General features: G+C 40.3%; 1 protein-coding gene across 1 annotated transcript; it reads right to left on the reverse strand.

Annotated features, from left to right (window-relative positions):
* Window positions 1-13,070: 13,070 nt before the first annotated feature.
* On the reverse strand, window positions 13,071-15,046 carry LOC143416963 (uncharacterized). Its single transcript, XM_076882614.1, has 8 exons — window positions 14,971-15,046; window positions 14,418-14,528; window positions 14,302-14,317; window positions 14,119-14,210; window positions 13,941-13,991; window positions 13,800-13,853; window positions 13,623-13,685; window positions 13,071-13,336 (listed from the first exon to the last, which is right to left on the reverse strand). The coding sequence occupies exons 2-8, from the start codon at window positions 14,440-14,442 to the stop codon at window positions 13,329-13,331; spliced, it is 309 nt and encodes a 102-aa protein (XP_076738729.1). The 5' UTR covers window positions 14,443-14,528; window positions 14,971-15,046; the 3' UTR covers window positions 13,071-13,328.
* Between the last annotated feature and the right edge of the window lie 1,038 nt (window positions 15,047-16,084).

Here is a 16,084-nt window from a genome sequence, read left to right on the forward strand (position 1 = left end):
CATCTTCTGTTGTTTTCATGCAGCCACAGGCAGCCCTGAGTATAAAATACATCAGCTCAGGGTCGAAAACATAAAGATATTTATTGCACAATAACAGCATATCTGGTGATAATACACAGCTCACAACACCTTAAATACATGTGGACGAATCACCTGACACGCACAGATCACGTCTCGTGCCCACGTGGGGTTTTGAGTCTAATTTAACTGCCAGCTTCACACAGATCCACAAATGTGAGCTGCTTTCAAGTCCCGGTGTGAAACAAATGTGTACAAATCATTGCTTGTTGATCATGTCGTGTGTGTTTGTAACACTTTCAAGAGATATTTGTTTCCTTGTGGAAAGCAGACTTTGTCGTGTTGACGTGAGTGTCAGAACGGCAGGTTTATCTCCAGATCCACGGCTCTGACCCACGGAGACCTCTGGCTGATGCTCAGTGTTCTGAGTTTGGCTCGTAGCTGCTAACTAGCTTTCTGCTCTGGGTCAACTTATGGCAAAGTGCAGAGATGGAGAGAGGCGTGGGAAGGTTACAGCAGCACACTTTCTTCCTCTGGAGGCGGTGAACACAGTGAACAGCTGGATACTAACATGTGGCTCACAGCTGGGCCTGTCAGACTCTCTCTGGCTGCAGTAGCTGCTGCTATAAACACACTTTTCTTTTTCTCACTCTGTAAACTTCCTCCTGCAGATGTTACTCTCACTCGCTGCTTCGCACATACGCAGAGAGAGGCGGTCCCTGTCTTCACCACAACATTCAACTAGGGGTGCAACGATACTCGTATCGATATTGAACCGTTCGATACAGTGCTTTCGGTTCGGTACGCATATGTATCGAACAATACAAAATTTTTAATTTATTTTATCAACTTTCCTTCTGACGATGCTGTCTGTGTTGAGCTTAGCTTCTGTCTTGCTAGCTTGCGCTGCGCTCAGTGGATCTGCGCTCGACAGTGCAGCCTAGGCGGAGCAGTCGAACGCAGATTCACTGAGCGCAGGGCAAGCTAGTGAGACAGAAGTTAAGCGCTCGTTGCAACATGGCAAATTGAACCTCCCCCACCCTCATTCAGATGTGGCGTTTGGAACTATTTTGGTTTTCATGTGACGTATGACCCTGAAGGTAAGCGCGTCATGGACAAAAGTAAAACAGTATGTTGGATGTGCCACGCAATGCTCAATTACATGGGTGGGAACTACTGCGTTAGCGCAGTTTGCTTGTTAACATGTTGGCCATCCAGCCCCACGCACGGGGCGATCTGCAGTGGCTCGTTAACGGAGATTTGCCGTGTTGTGGCGTTAACGTCATTTCAACGAGATTAACGCTGACAGCACTAGTGGGAACACAACGAATATGACTGCACATTTACTCCGACATCATCCTAGTGCAAAGACAAGTGGAAGCAGACAAAAACAACAAGCACGCATGCTACAAACTTTACCCGAGTCATTTAGACAGCCGTTAGCACATGATTCTCCTTATGGGGACCTGATATGTTTAATATGCTGCTGAGAATATAGCCCAGAAGAAGCGTATAGTATAGCTTTTATTTTGGAAAGAGCCATTTCTCTGTAATAAACTCTCTTTTCCAAAGATGAGTGATTCCTCAATCAGATATATATATATATTTTTTTTTTTTGATTACTTTGTTGTTTCAGCAACATTAAATTTTAAATCTGTACTTCTGAGTTAAAATATATATTTATAATTTTAATAAATGACAAATTAAAAAGGCATGAACATTTTTTTGTATCGAAAAAATATCAAACCGTGAAACCAAAGTATCGAACCGAACCGTGAATTTTGTGTATCGTTGCACCCCTACATTCAACCTGTGGCACGGAATACACGGAATACATGACCCATCAGGCCACTTTCTTAAAGCAAGGTTGGACTTTTATTTTTATTTTTCATTTTTTCACCCAAAGCTTGTTTTTATGGCTCTGTGGCTTAATACACAGTCTTTCATGTCCACTTAAAGTCAGTTTAATGTGAGGAAGCATTTAGAAAGAGAGGCCAAAAATATTTAACACAAATATTAAACACAATTTAAAGACTAACAGCAGCTAATGAGCAATACATATGCAGTTTTTCTAGTCTTTTCTGGAGTTGATGCCACAAATTTTATTTCTACATTTCTATGAACGTGGCTCAGGGAGTTGGGCAGCGCATCTCTAACTGGAAGGTTGTCGGTTCGATCCCTGGGCTCTCTGTCCTGGTTGTTGTGTCCCTGGGCAAGACACTTTACCCTACCGCATAGGGGCCGATGGCAAGATATGACAGCCTCACTTCTGTCAGTCTGCCCCAGGGCAGCTGTGGCTACGACTGTAGCTTTCCTCCACCAGTGTGTGAGAATGAATGAATATTGGAATTTTAAAGCGCTTGGGTTCCTTGAAAAGCGCTATATAAATGCAATCTATTATTATTATTATTATGAAACACATGGGAAACTTAAATAACAGAAAGTTTAAAACTCACAAGTCTCCACAACTGTGACGTCACTGCTGTCCTCTGTGTAGTAAACTGGATCTCCTCTCCCTCCTCTGCAGTGGTACAGACCTCCTTGTGAGACACTAATAACTCTGTTTGCTTCATTTCCTCTCATGAGCTGAGCTTTAGAAGAGACTGAATCACGTCTGAACCAGTCAAACTTCCAGCCAGCAGAGCCCTCCACAGAGCAGCTCAGTGTCACACTGCCCCCTACTGGTATGATTGAACTTTGTGCTGTCAGTGTGGCTCTGGGTTTACTTGCTGTTGAAGAAACAAAACCATTGAAAAAATTAAATCATCATAAGAATACATTTCTTACAGCACTAATCACACTTTAAACATTCACAGAGTAATTTATCTACAAACACAAAAATTAATTAGTTTCCCTGCATGTGACACATTAGACTGTTTAACAAACTAAAGATTTCACTGATTTATCATTCTCTTATCAAACTGTCATCTCTGTACATTCCTCTTTACATTGCTGATATTTTAAGAGCCTCCATGGTGTCTCTCCTTTCTGTTTGCACAGTGAGAAAAACTGTTGTCCTGAGCTGCCTGCAGACAGCTGGATCATTGTTGGAGTTTTCCTGTTAAGACAGATGTAAACATGAAAACATTAAATGTCAGCATGAATCATGGTCCAACTCACATGAAACTGTCAGTCTGAAGGCATCACTCCATCCTGTTAAGAGATAGTCACTGCTACCCCGACATCTGTAGTCTCCACTGTGGGACACTGAAACTCTGCTGATCCTGTATTCACTGGATGTTGGAGGGCTGTTTGTGTTGGGTGCTGTCCATTCATATTTCCACACCTTTCCTTCACCTCCCTGAATCTCACATCTGAGAGTGATTGTCTCACCAGTGAATATCTGAGACCAGCTGTGCTGCAGTTTCACAGCAGCCAGAACTGTTCAACAAACAAATAAACAGAAACAAATCATGTGGGAGCAAAAATACATTTAAATATATTAAGTCTTACTTTAATTTAAACATGAATTTGTTGCATTTCAGAAAAACCTATAAACATTCACCTTGTTTCTGAATTGTAACTGCAGCACTGTCCTCTGTGGAGAAAACTGGATCTCCTCTCCCTCCTCTGCAGTAATAGATGCCTCCTTCTGAAATACTGATCGTGTGCTCTGATGTTCCAGCTCCTATTTTCTGAGCTCCAGAAAACTCTGAATTACGTCTGAACCAGTCAAACTTCCAGCCAGCAGAGCCCTCCACAGAGCAGCTCAGTGTCACACTGCCCCCTGCTGGTATGACTGAACTTTGTGCTGTCAGTGTGACTCTGGGTTTACTTGCTGTTGAAGTTACAGGAAAGACAAACATCAGACTGTCAGTTACTTCAGGAAAAACTTTGTTATATAACAAATAAAGATTTCAACATAAAAACTCAATAGTAATTTTAAAAAAATCCAATTTTTTTTTATTAATTTACAATTTATGTATTTTTTTTAATTCCGTAAGTGCTTAATAGGTCACGACCCTGGATGATGGGTTAAGAAGATGGATGGAGTTCAATAATAGATCTTAGGTTTCTCAGGTAGGTCGGTCCCTGATCTCAGTGTGATCATCACACTTGATGCAAACAGGCACCAACAGCACAAGAACAACAAGTTTCTTCAAAACAAATTTGATGAGAATCAACAACTGGCAGCAGCACAGATGAGGACAGCACAGGTATCTCAGCTAACTGTTAGCCAGCTAGAGAGCCAGGAGCTAATGCTGGATGTATATAACATGATGAAAACTTTATCAGAGTGAATCAAGAATCAGGTGAGACTGTTTTTATGCTCTGTCACCAAACTGTACTCCTAAATGCAGAGACAGGTGAACTATACACTGTTAGCTGATCTGAGGCCAGTTGATTGTGGTCGCTCTTATTATCAGATTTTTTGTTAATCTGTTTTTTATTTAAATGTTTGTTTTAAGGATCATGATCACATAAATATATATGCATAAAGATGCATAACCAGTGCACAGTCAGCAGCATTTATCAGTCATAATTCACACAGATGTTTTTCATACTGTATGCTATCCCCGACCCCAACCAGGGCTGTGATGTGATAACAGAACTCTTCTCTGTTGATGATCAGCCTTTTCTTTTTTCAGCATCTGTATTTTCCATCGTCAGACAGCAGCTCTGCTCATTCTGTATTTATTGATCATGTTTGATCCACAACTTCAAATAAATTATAAAAACAAAATAATTGTGTCATAATTCTGAGCTGCAGTGGTGGAAACTACACATGTGCAGGTACTGAAGAAACTGAGATCATCACATCTGTGTTTAATGTTTGTTACGATTTTCTCTGATTTTGTTACTAAACTAAAACAAAGAACAATATGACTCAATGAAATGTGTCCAACTTACATGATACAGTCAGTGTGATGATGTCACTGCAGACTGAAAGAGTCATGGTGCAGCAGCTGTATCCTCCACTGTCAGACTCAGTAGCTCTGCTGATTCTGTATTCAGATGTTCGAGGTCTGATTAATGTGCCATCTCTCCATACAAACAGTGTCTGACTTCCTTCACATCTGACAGTGACTGTCTCACTGCTGTATATCTGAGGCCAGGATGGTTCGAGGATCACGGTGGGCTTATTGGGAACTGTTCACATAAACACATCAAGTTAGAGATTGATGGAAGCATCAAGTCATTTTGAAGCTGAACTGATTTTTATTGCTGCTGTTAAGAGTCAAAAGATTTACTGCATCCTGGTGACATTTGGACTTGAAAATAATAAGATGTGTTTTTATGAAACAAATTAAAGCAGTTAATTAATATTCTGAGTAAAACCACAGAGTGACTGCACAGACCTGCAGGATTTAACTCACTCACTGTTTATAAACCCATTTAGTATCTTAAATAAAACGATGCACAAACAGAGAAACAGGGTGTGATTTAAAATGGTGCATGAAATACAAAATATCAGATTAAAATTATACATATTATATGAATGTGAAGAAAACAAAGAACCATTTCTCACCTTCAGCATTAACGTAGAAGAGAGAACCGAGCACTAAAGTAAAGATTAAACACCATCAGGATCAAACTGACAGAAAATCAAACTCAAAATGAACAAAAGTGTTTTTTAAAGATTAATTTTCACATGACACAGTTACTGCTCATCAAAATATTTCTGTGCATAAAACACTATTAATATATGAACTTGTACACAACAGTGAGTCAAGTGCAACAAGCAGCGATGTATCCAACACGATACTCCAGACTAAACTGAACCAAGGAACCAGCCAACATTTGTCTGTAACTTTCATAAACATCACAAATATGCTTTGTTCAAACTCTCACATAAACACTTCAAACCAGTGATACACTCTAATTCTCACACATGAGAAACACTTTCATTAATCAGTGCCATTCAAACAATGTCACAAATGTACTTACACAATAACCCCGTCATGCAGAGCAAAGAGTGCCCCATCCTCACATCCAGCCCTGCTGCACTCTGATCCTCAGCTGATCTCAAACACTTTGACTTTACATCAATAATAAAAAGAGAAGCTGCATTTAATACAGATAAGACCAGAGTGTTTCTTCTGACTGTGGCCTCTCTGTGCTTCCTTTCCTTTTATACAAACCTCAAACAGCTCCTGTAGCTTTGCCCACAGCAGTTGTGTGACGTGTTCACATTTCCTGTCCACTGCAAACATGCAGGCTTGCTTCTTGTGTTTGCTTCTTACCTCCTGTTGTTTCAGGTCAGGTGACATATTTTACCAGCTCATAGTCATGTTTTATTATTATTTATTTTTATTCTTTTATGTGATTTGTGCAGTGTCCTGTGTGGTCATCATAAAGCTGAAATATTTTATCTTGAGTCATCTTATCAGTCAATGTTTGTGTAGATCCACAGACATTTATTGTGCGATACATGAATGCTGTCTTCCCAAAATGTGTTGTTTTCAGTTTCTGGCCACCACACTCACTCACTCTCCAGGATTATCGACAGACAATGATCTCCAAATATTTATTTGGTTTCATCTGCTTCCAATATCATATCAAATATCACTCATACGAAGGTGCCAGTGTTCACATTTTGAACAGAAAATACTGACGGTTTGAAAGAGGAGTGAAAAAGTACATCTATGTCCACTGTGGATGACCAGAGGTGGAGCCTTATGGCATCAGCTGTCAGTCACCTACAATGTAGTTTTGAGATCCCTTCCTTGTGCCACAACCCCTCCATGGTGCTTTCCTCAGGTGACCTCAGTAGGTCACATGATGGGGGGAGGAAAGGTCTCACAGTGTTCTTACCCCAAATCTCTGGTGATAATTTTTGAATAAGACAGAAGTTGGAAATTCTGAGTTACCAGTCGAAAAGTTTTTTTGTGGAACACAACTCACATTTACCGCTTGGAAAGTCTGAGCAGACACACAGACTGTGAGTTAACAATCCAAGATGGCAGCACTGAACCTAAAACAACAGTCAAACTGTAAACTTTTATTTGTGCTGCCACTCTTTTGTATTTTTGAATCTCTAAATAAGCCAAACACAGAGCACTGATTAGGTTTGATTCATGAATGTGTTTTTTAACTCCAAAAACTTATAGGTCTATAATGACCCACACCTTTTTTCACAGCTTGGCTCATGTGATGACTCACGTCATTAATTGTGGGTCTATGACCCACTTAAAGTAAAACCCTCACTAAGGTTAAAATACCTGAGACTCTTTACTGTTTTATTTTTAGAAGTCAAAGAGCCTCTTAGATGAGAGGTGACACGTCTTCAAGAAAGTTAAAGAAGTTTAGTCACTTTCCTTCCAAACCTCTTAGACCACCATGAGCTGGATGACTGTGGTTCATACTGTTGCCTCACAAGAAGAAAGTTGTTGGTTTGAATCCACCAGCTGGGCTGTTTGTGTGAAGTCTGCATGTTCTCCCTCCACCTGTCTGGGTTCTCTCCAAAGTCATATATTATTATGTTAACTGGTGATTCCAATGATTGCCTGCAGGTGTGAATGTGAACATGAATGGTTGTCTGTCTCTCCATAACCTGTCTAGGTGATCTTTTACACAATGAAAGCTACTATAGGCTCCACCCACATTAGAGTCCAAAAGGACAGCAGAGCAGTGAATGCTTTAAGGTGTGGTAACTTTGTGATTGGCTAATCCCCTCCATATGAGAATAAGGTGTACCTCAGTTTCTCACTTCTCATTCTCAATATACAGTCCATAATATTAATAATAGGTAAAGCCTGCAAACACAGCATCTATCCTTCATTCTGTCAAACACTTTCTTACAAAGATAACCTTTGATTAAGGTTTGTTGCAGTATCATCTACACACACTCGCAAACATGTTGATATCGAAGTGTTTTAGATTGTTTAACAGCAGGTGTGTTTCTCCATCCCTCCACTTTTCTGTGGGAAAGGTAAAATACATTAAGATGTTACTTCATGTTTTATGTTATTTGCAGTTTATATGTTAACATAAGTGCAAAGATTTCAGTACATATCAATATGTTATGAGGCTTGAAGACAGGAAGTCTCTGTGATACTGCAGAGTCCAGCAGACAGTTTGGAGTCAAACACTGACGTCATCATCACAGGTGTAGGAACCATTTCTGTAACAGCAGCCAAACAGACACATTAGTATCAGTAGGTTTAGATGATTTACTGGCTCCTCTGCTGGTTACAAAGCAGTGATTATACTTTGGAGTTTTGTGTTATACTGTGAGGAACTGGCCTGTTTGGAAGTTGCAGTAAGAAGAAAAACATGTCTGTATATGATGTTGTGGACAGAGAGAGTGATGGATGATTTTATTTATTTCAGAGATAAATGAACATTTACAGCACGTCCATGCAGAGACTCTTAAAGACATGAGCGTGAGAAACAAGCTTTTCACCGTTTCTCTTGATGCCCACATGCTTTATTTATTCTTTAGTCCAGCATGTGTCATCACCACAATAAAGCTGCTTTTAACCTGTTTTCACACATTGTCATACCTGCACATTTCCACTCTGCTGTGTTGAGATTAAAGAAGACAAACGTTAGACTTCAGGCTGAAACCACAGGCTGCATTTCCTCTTTTCTTGGAGGCCCAGACAGAAATTTTGTGGTATCAGATTTTCAGCAGATAAAAATAAACCTACAACAGTCTTTTACACACATGAAGTCATCACAGTCTGCTCAGAGAAGGGGGGTCAGAAAAGAATTAAAGGGTGACCTGAACCACTAGGTTCACATGTCATATGTACTCTTGTCTACACGCTGAGGCATCTGTCAATTAATATTAATCTGAAACATCATCACCCTCCTTTTTTCTTCTTTGTGTGTGTGTTTGTATTTAGATTTGTGAAGTTGTGCCCTTAATCTTCATAACATCAAAATCAATAATCAAAAACACCAGCAAAGTGCATCATGATGAGACCCAGAATCAAAACATTACAGCAAAGCTGAATACACTAGTGTATATAACACCCAGCAGTGTGGTAAATTGTGCTGAGAGAGCATCTGCACCCCATAAGACCAAGAAGCCAAGAGCACCAGCATGCTGTGTGAGAAACATGCATGAAAGTCAGAACACCTCTGTCAGTGCATTCACGTGGCTAGTGGGTCCTCTCTGTGGCTGACTGGCTGTTAACCCAGTGAGTGAGAGTTTCTCCCACTGCATTGAGCCGTATCCTTCTGCTGCACTAAAGGACAGTTTTGCAGCCATGTAGCTCTGCTCATGTCATGTGCAGCCTTCCCACATCACATAATTTCTGGGCATGACTGTGGAGTCCAACAGAGCCTCCATGTCCCTCACCCTGAATTGACAGCAGACCTTCGGGGTGTGCCTAGACCCATTTGGGCTTCACTCGTGGGGTCAGCTCCTGAGGCTGAGGGCTCTACAGTCTACAGCTCTTATATCAGTCATTGGGCGTCTCTGACATAAATATGCTGGAGCTGCAAGCTGTCATCCTGGCACTCAAGCAGTTTCTGTCGTGACTGTTAGGGTACCATGTTATCATCAAGATAGAAAGCATAGTCACAGTAGCCTACATCAACAGGTATGGGGGACAAGGGTCTCCCCTCCTCTGCATGATAGCTACCAGACTGTGGCAGTGGGATCACCCCGTTCTACTCACTGAAAGCAGTTTATGTGCCAGGACCATTGAACGTGACAGTGGACATTACAATATGTTGAGGGGGAGCCCGATCCAACAGGAGTGGAGACTCCATCCAGATGTGGTCCACCAGATCTGGAGTTGCTTCAGAGGGGCAGAAGTTTTTTTCCCCCAGAGAATCGACACATTGCCATCTGTTCTTCTCCCTGCAGACAACTTGGTGGACTCCTCACCACAGGCGCTTCTCTGTGCCTTCCCTCCATACCCCTCCTCCAGTTATTCCTTCACCAGGTCCAGACCGAGGAGTTGATCCTGGTGACCCCTCTTTGGCCACACATGCTAGTTTTCAGTTATCCTGCCAGTCATGGCCAGGACACCCCCGGAGCTCCCTGTTCTGAGGGACCTCCTGTCCCAGGTGAGGGGGTCACTGTTCCATCTTTTCCCAGTAGGGCTCAGGGTGACAGCCTGTACCCTGAGAGGGAGAGGCTCCATGCCTGGCCTGATCTAAAAGTGAGAATGCTGCAGGAGTTTTGTGTGCTATCCACCAGGACTGCCTACTGCTTCCTTCGGGGGCTGTTTGCCTCCTGGTGTGCGGCCCACCAGCTGGACCTCCACCAGACCACAGTTAACATGATTCTTTGTGAGCTGCACACTCTGTCGGTCCAAAGGCAATGATGAAGGTGACACAGGGGTTATCCTCCGGCCTAACCCTGGGTTGCTGCTGACGACCCCATCTGAATTTCACCTGTCCAAGTCAGTGGAGTTATGAATATTCCTCACAGGGGACCTGCACAAGGAGGCAGCTGGGAGCCAGGTTGCCCTGTGCCATCTCTGTGCTTTGGCACAGAACATCTTGCTTATCCGGCCGTTCAGGAAGTCAGACCAGCCGTTTGTGAGCTTCCACTATGGAATTCTGGTCAGACCCTTGTCTAAGTCTCGATTGTCCCACAGGGTTGTGGAGGCCATTCAGCAGGCGTATGCCTCTTCGGATGTTCCCCTCCCTTCCAGAGTGCGGACCCACTGTGTCACAATATTAAAAATTTTAATCACTTTCAGCCAATAATCAATATACATATATTTTTTAATTAAAACTATTAACCTATCACAGAGAGAGCTATGTGTGCATGCAGCTAAATTTGTCCACCACTACAAACAGTCACGTGTTAGAGAGCACAGCTCATGCAGTGAAAACCTTGTGTGCTGTCCATGGTGCTGAAATTATATCAGTTTAATGAATTTAATATCACTACTTATTAGTCAAGTGCAATACTGCAAGATTTGGTATCAATCTAATACCAAGTAAATACCAGGCCTATATCGCTGATACTGATACCAGTACCAATACTTTTTAATAATTACCATCATCAGTGTTGCTAATTCTGAATGAATGTTCATGACCTTTAAGACAGCCAGGTTGCTTCTTAGATGAAACTGCAGCAGTGCGTACAGGAAAGAAACAGAAAGTAAAGTATCGAGTTCATTACACTCGTAAGGAAAAAGAACGTGTTGGTTGACCAGGAGGACTGGGAGACTATGACAGATACAATAAATTATAAATGGATTATGTCTCCCTCTTTTGGCCACCAACTGTAAACACAGTCCAGTGATTGTACTTGGAAGCTGTGTTCAGAGTCTGACATGAGAAATATGGGAGAGGAACTATATCTGTATGTCCACACTGACACTTACCCTTATTTACCATGGGCCCACCAGCGGAGAATGTGCTTTAGAAAAGAAGAGAAGCTGAGATTTACAGGGATATTTGGTGTATTACGGTTCAATCACAATAGTGTAAGCATAGTTTGATTTCCAAAAATGATAACACTTCGCCCAGTCATGAAGAATTTTCTTAATACTGTTTGTTTAAAGAAAATTTTAACATATTTAAATGATGCCTTCTCTGTGCGATTGGTGAAATAAAAAATGTGATATAGGCTTTTAGGCAAGAAGTGCAAAACAAAAAATAACTTAAAAACCTCTGGAATTAAAAGAAAATGGTACAGAAAGAAGGCCTTATCTGTATAAGAAAAATTACCAGTACCGCGATGGTACGAGGGAAATTTCTTTTGCAGTTCGTCTGAAAAGCTGCACTTGCGCTTTGGCATCTTTTAAAGATCATCTGTTCCAACTGTGAGGCAGAACAACCACTCACAAAGCAGCAGCTCGGCGTGTGACATCACACATATGACCCATATGTGTGATGTCACACCTGTAGGCCTATAGAAAAACCCGGACATTTTCATCAGTCTCGAAAAAGCTGTCACTTACAGTATGATTTCTGACACTTTTACAGACAAGATTATGATACCTGGTAAAGGGTCTTTTAAAGGACCTTTGAACAATGATATCTGCTGTTTTTTGTCTGTACCATTCGGCACTGTATTTTTGTCTGATATTTTTCTAAATGAGAGTTTTCATCAGTTGTCACAGTGTGGTATTTTTCCTAGTACAGGTAGATCATATAAAATGTGCAGTCCACACAGAGAACAAGTGCAGTGCTACAGGGGCACACCTGACACTTTTGTATCCCTTCAACTAAGGAAATACTTTATATTTATATCTGACAATATCAGCATGTAGCTGTCAAGAGAACAACACTGTGCTGTTATTGTCTGCATTTCTTGTTGCCTGTTTGCTAAAACAAGTCATTTACTTTTTCTCTTCAACCACAGGCTGCTTTTCCTCTTTTCTGGGGGCTCAGGCAGAAATCATGAGTCACTTTCAGCAGATTAATAAATAGGATATAGCAGACAGTTAGAAAATACATTTTTATCCACATATAAGCATCACGGGTCACTCAGAAGAACAAAGACGTTTTGTCATGATATTATTTGATTATTTTTAAAAGCACCACAATTATTTTACACACATCAAACTGTACACAGCATAAAAGACACAAACATCACCTACAGAAAACAATTTGATCACACACAAAATGTTCTCTGTCATGGCCTCAGTGATGACATGAATAACATTGTAAAATCTGAACATTGACAATAAGTTTTTGTGTTCTTATAAATCAGCACTATAATGCATCATAAGACAGTGTAATATTTCATTCCTGTTTTTTCTCAGAACAAATAATCAACTAATTTTATTACATGTACATGGGGATTTTCACAGTTCAGCATCAATCATCAAAATCTGCTGGGGCAGTCCCAACAGCACACAGAGGTCAACAACCTTTGTCTTCTCAAAACTAGGCGCCTGCTAATGTCTCTCTATCTGCTGTCTCCCTTTCTCGTGTCCTTGCTGCCCATTTCTTCACACACTGTGTTCTCCTTTCTGTCGCCTCTGCTTCTCACATACACCTCTGACTTATTCTCCCAATTCTGTGTGTCTGCTCTATGTGTGAGTGTTTAGCAGCTTGACCTATGGCCTACTTAAATGAATAACGAATATAATGCTTTACTATCGTTAATACAACTAAATCCCTAATAGTAAAATAATCTATTCTTACACTTTAAAGATAACATGTAAAATTCAGCAGGAAGTGAGTGAACATCTTATAGAAATAAAACAAAGAGACTGAAACAAACTCACAGAACCAAATCATGAAATTGTGTCTTGACGGAAACAATGTCCCACACCATCCACCCTCCACTTATTACAACAGAAATAAACACAATAGGATTTTAATACAAAGATGAACCATATAATCAGTCTTCCAGTGTTGATATTAAACCAAGAGCATGTCATTGTTTACACTGACGTTGCTCATGTTGTTCGTGAGTCTTGAGTTTTGTTGAAATAATCTTTTTATGGACCTGAAACAAAATCAGAACAAATACGAGTTTGAAAGTGAAAAACAAAGAAATGATGTTGCCAAAGATGTGATGATGCTTTCTGACACGTTCATGCTTTAATCACACAGAACTGATCTCATCTATTTTATTCAGACATCACAACAGCAGCAGAACACAACTAAAGCCAATCGTATAAAAAGTGATTCAGCTCATCAGCTCCACAAACTTTAGCAATGATGTCACACATTTAACTGCACATGTAATCTGATTACTAATGATTCAGTGTGTGTAGAGTTCACATTTGTACCTGAGGCTGATTCAGGATTCACGTTATTGTAGTCAGAGCTCTCCTCTGTGCCATCATGTCTGCCTGTTGTGATGATGGATTATTGTGTTTAATAACATGGAGACTGTCTTCCTCTAAAATGACACAAGTTACAAAAACATTCGACCAATTATTACATTTCATGTTTCTTGTACTCACTCCTTTTATCAAGACCTTCAAGCTGAAATCCAGATGTGACGTTGTTGTATTCATCTGCTGAAATAATGAAGTTTGATCAGTCAGAATAAATATTTACATTTCTTACAGCTCTGCTATTATCAAAGTTTATACTGTTTGTACCACTTCCAGTGTTTCCAGAGCCTCTGATTGATTCATAGACTGAAAGATCACCTACAAGTCATTGAAAATAAGAAAGAAGGAAGAAAAATATTATTTCTTTTTGTTTTTGTCACTGTTTGCTGGAAAACTGAGTGTTGAAAACTGTATTAAAGAGAAAAGTAATAATTTCTGGTCTCACCATGAAGAAGAGAGGAGTAAACCTGAGTTTCATTCTGGTTGGCTGTTTGTTGTGAAGCAGAGCTTTGATTGGTGCTCTGAGACTGAGTGAGACTGAAACAAAAAAAATGTAAGTTTAATGAGGAATAATTCAAAGTTAGTTTCATTTAAAATTATATAAATGAAACTAAACTGCTGCACCAACCTGTTACAACAGGGTTCTGTAAAAAGCACAAAGATTATTACATCAGTTTGTTTAAAAGTGTCACAGCATTAAAAAAAATATTTTTCTTGTAAATTTTCAAACAGAAAGTCTCTCACCCTTTATCTGTTTATAGCAACACATCAGCAGCAGCACGACAATAATTCCACTAACAAGTCCGATGATGAACGGAACGATAAATGAACTTCTTTCACATCCAAAACCTGAAACTAGAAAATGTCAGATTTTGGATCTGAAATCTTAATATAAAGAAACAAAAACTGATGTTTACATTGAGATTTTCTGTTTCCTGTCAGAAACTGTAAGCATGACTCTGCTCTGTGGTTTCATGTTGTGACTCCTGTTCTACACTACTTGCAGTCTTACTTGTAGAGTTGTTACAGAACTAATTGTGAATTTATGTTGATTTGGAGATTTGCTGAAAATGATTGTTTCACATTCATAATCCCACCTAGTCTCCCCTCCTTGGATCACATTCCTGACACTGATTCTCTAGACTCCACATTTTACATGACTATTCATGTTCAACCATTTCCAATAAGAACATTATTACAATGCCAAAGAGGTTACCATGAGATATAATGCTGTTTGACCTTCATAGTAATCCTCAATCATCAATCTATTCAACATTGTTGCTGAATCCAAACTCACCAGTTGTGTTAATCTGAACTTCTTGGCTGTCCTCTGTGTAGTAAACTGGGTTTCCTCTTCCTCCTCTGCACCTGTAGAGTCCTTCCTGTGAGACACTGATTTGTCCATTTGATGTAGGGACAACATCCACTGTGGTATCATCTCTGTACCAGTAGTATTTCCATCCAGATGATGATGATGGGTTCACAGAGCAGGTCAGGGTCACACTGCCCCCTACTGGAACAGCTGTGTTATCAGCTCTCAGTTTTGCCTTTGGTTTATCTGCAGTTCAGTTTAGAAAAAGAACAAACAAATAAATGACTGAATCTAAATGTAAATGGTAAATGGCCTGTATTTGTATAGCGCTTTACTAGTCCCTAAGGACCCCAAAGCACTTTACACATCCAGTCACCCACCCATTCACACACTGGTGATGGCAAGCTACATTGTAGCCACAGCCACCCTGGGGCGCACTGACAGAGGCGAGGCTGCCGGACACTGGCGCCACCGGGCCCTCTGACCACCACCAGTAGGCAACGGGTGAAGTGTCTTGCCCAAGGACACAACGACCGAGACTGTCCAAGCTGGGGCTCGAACTGGCAACCTTCCAATTACAAGGCGAACTCCCAACTCTTGAGCCACAATTTAAATTATTTAAATTATTTTTAAATTTAAATAATTTAAAAAACTAGATGGAAATGGTGAACATGACCAAATCTTGATGACAATAATAATAATAATAATGGATTGGATTTATATACAAGATAAAATAAACTTTAAACTCATTTTTATCAACACTGTGAAAGTTTTATATTTTCTTTGCAGTATTTAAAAAGTAATTTGTCATGGTCTGGTGACTCCATGTTTATGAATGAATGAATGAAGTTCATATTTGTCACTTCCAGTTGCCTGCAGTGAAAATGGACCCTTCCCACCTTACATATATTACACAAACATCACATTACAGGTCAGTATATGTAGTATTTAAGAAAAACAATGAAAATACACAACATCGGGGACAGAAGGAGAAAAAAAGGACTCGACTCAGACTGGGCTCCACTAGGAGAGCAGTTTGTGTGTGTCTGTGTATGTGTATGCGTATGTGTGTGTGTGTGTGGCACACACTTGGTCCCTA

This window comes from Maylandia zebra, linkage group LG3 (assembly GCF_041146795.1).
Source record: "Maylandia zebra isolate NMK-2024a linkage group LG3, Mzebra_GT3a, whole genome shotgun sequence".
NCBI lineage: Eukaryota > Metazoa > Chordata > Actinopteri > Cichliformes > Cichlidae > Maylandia > Maylandia zebra.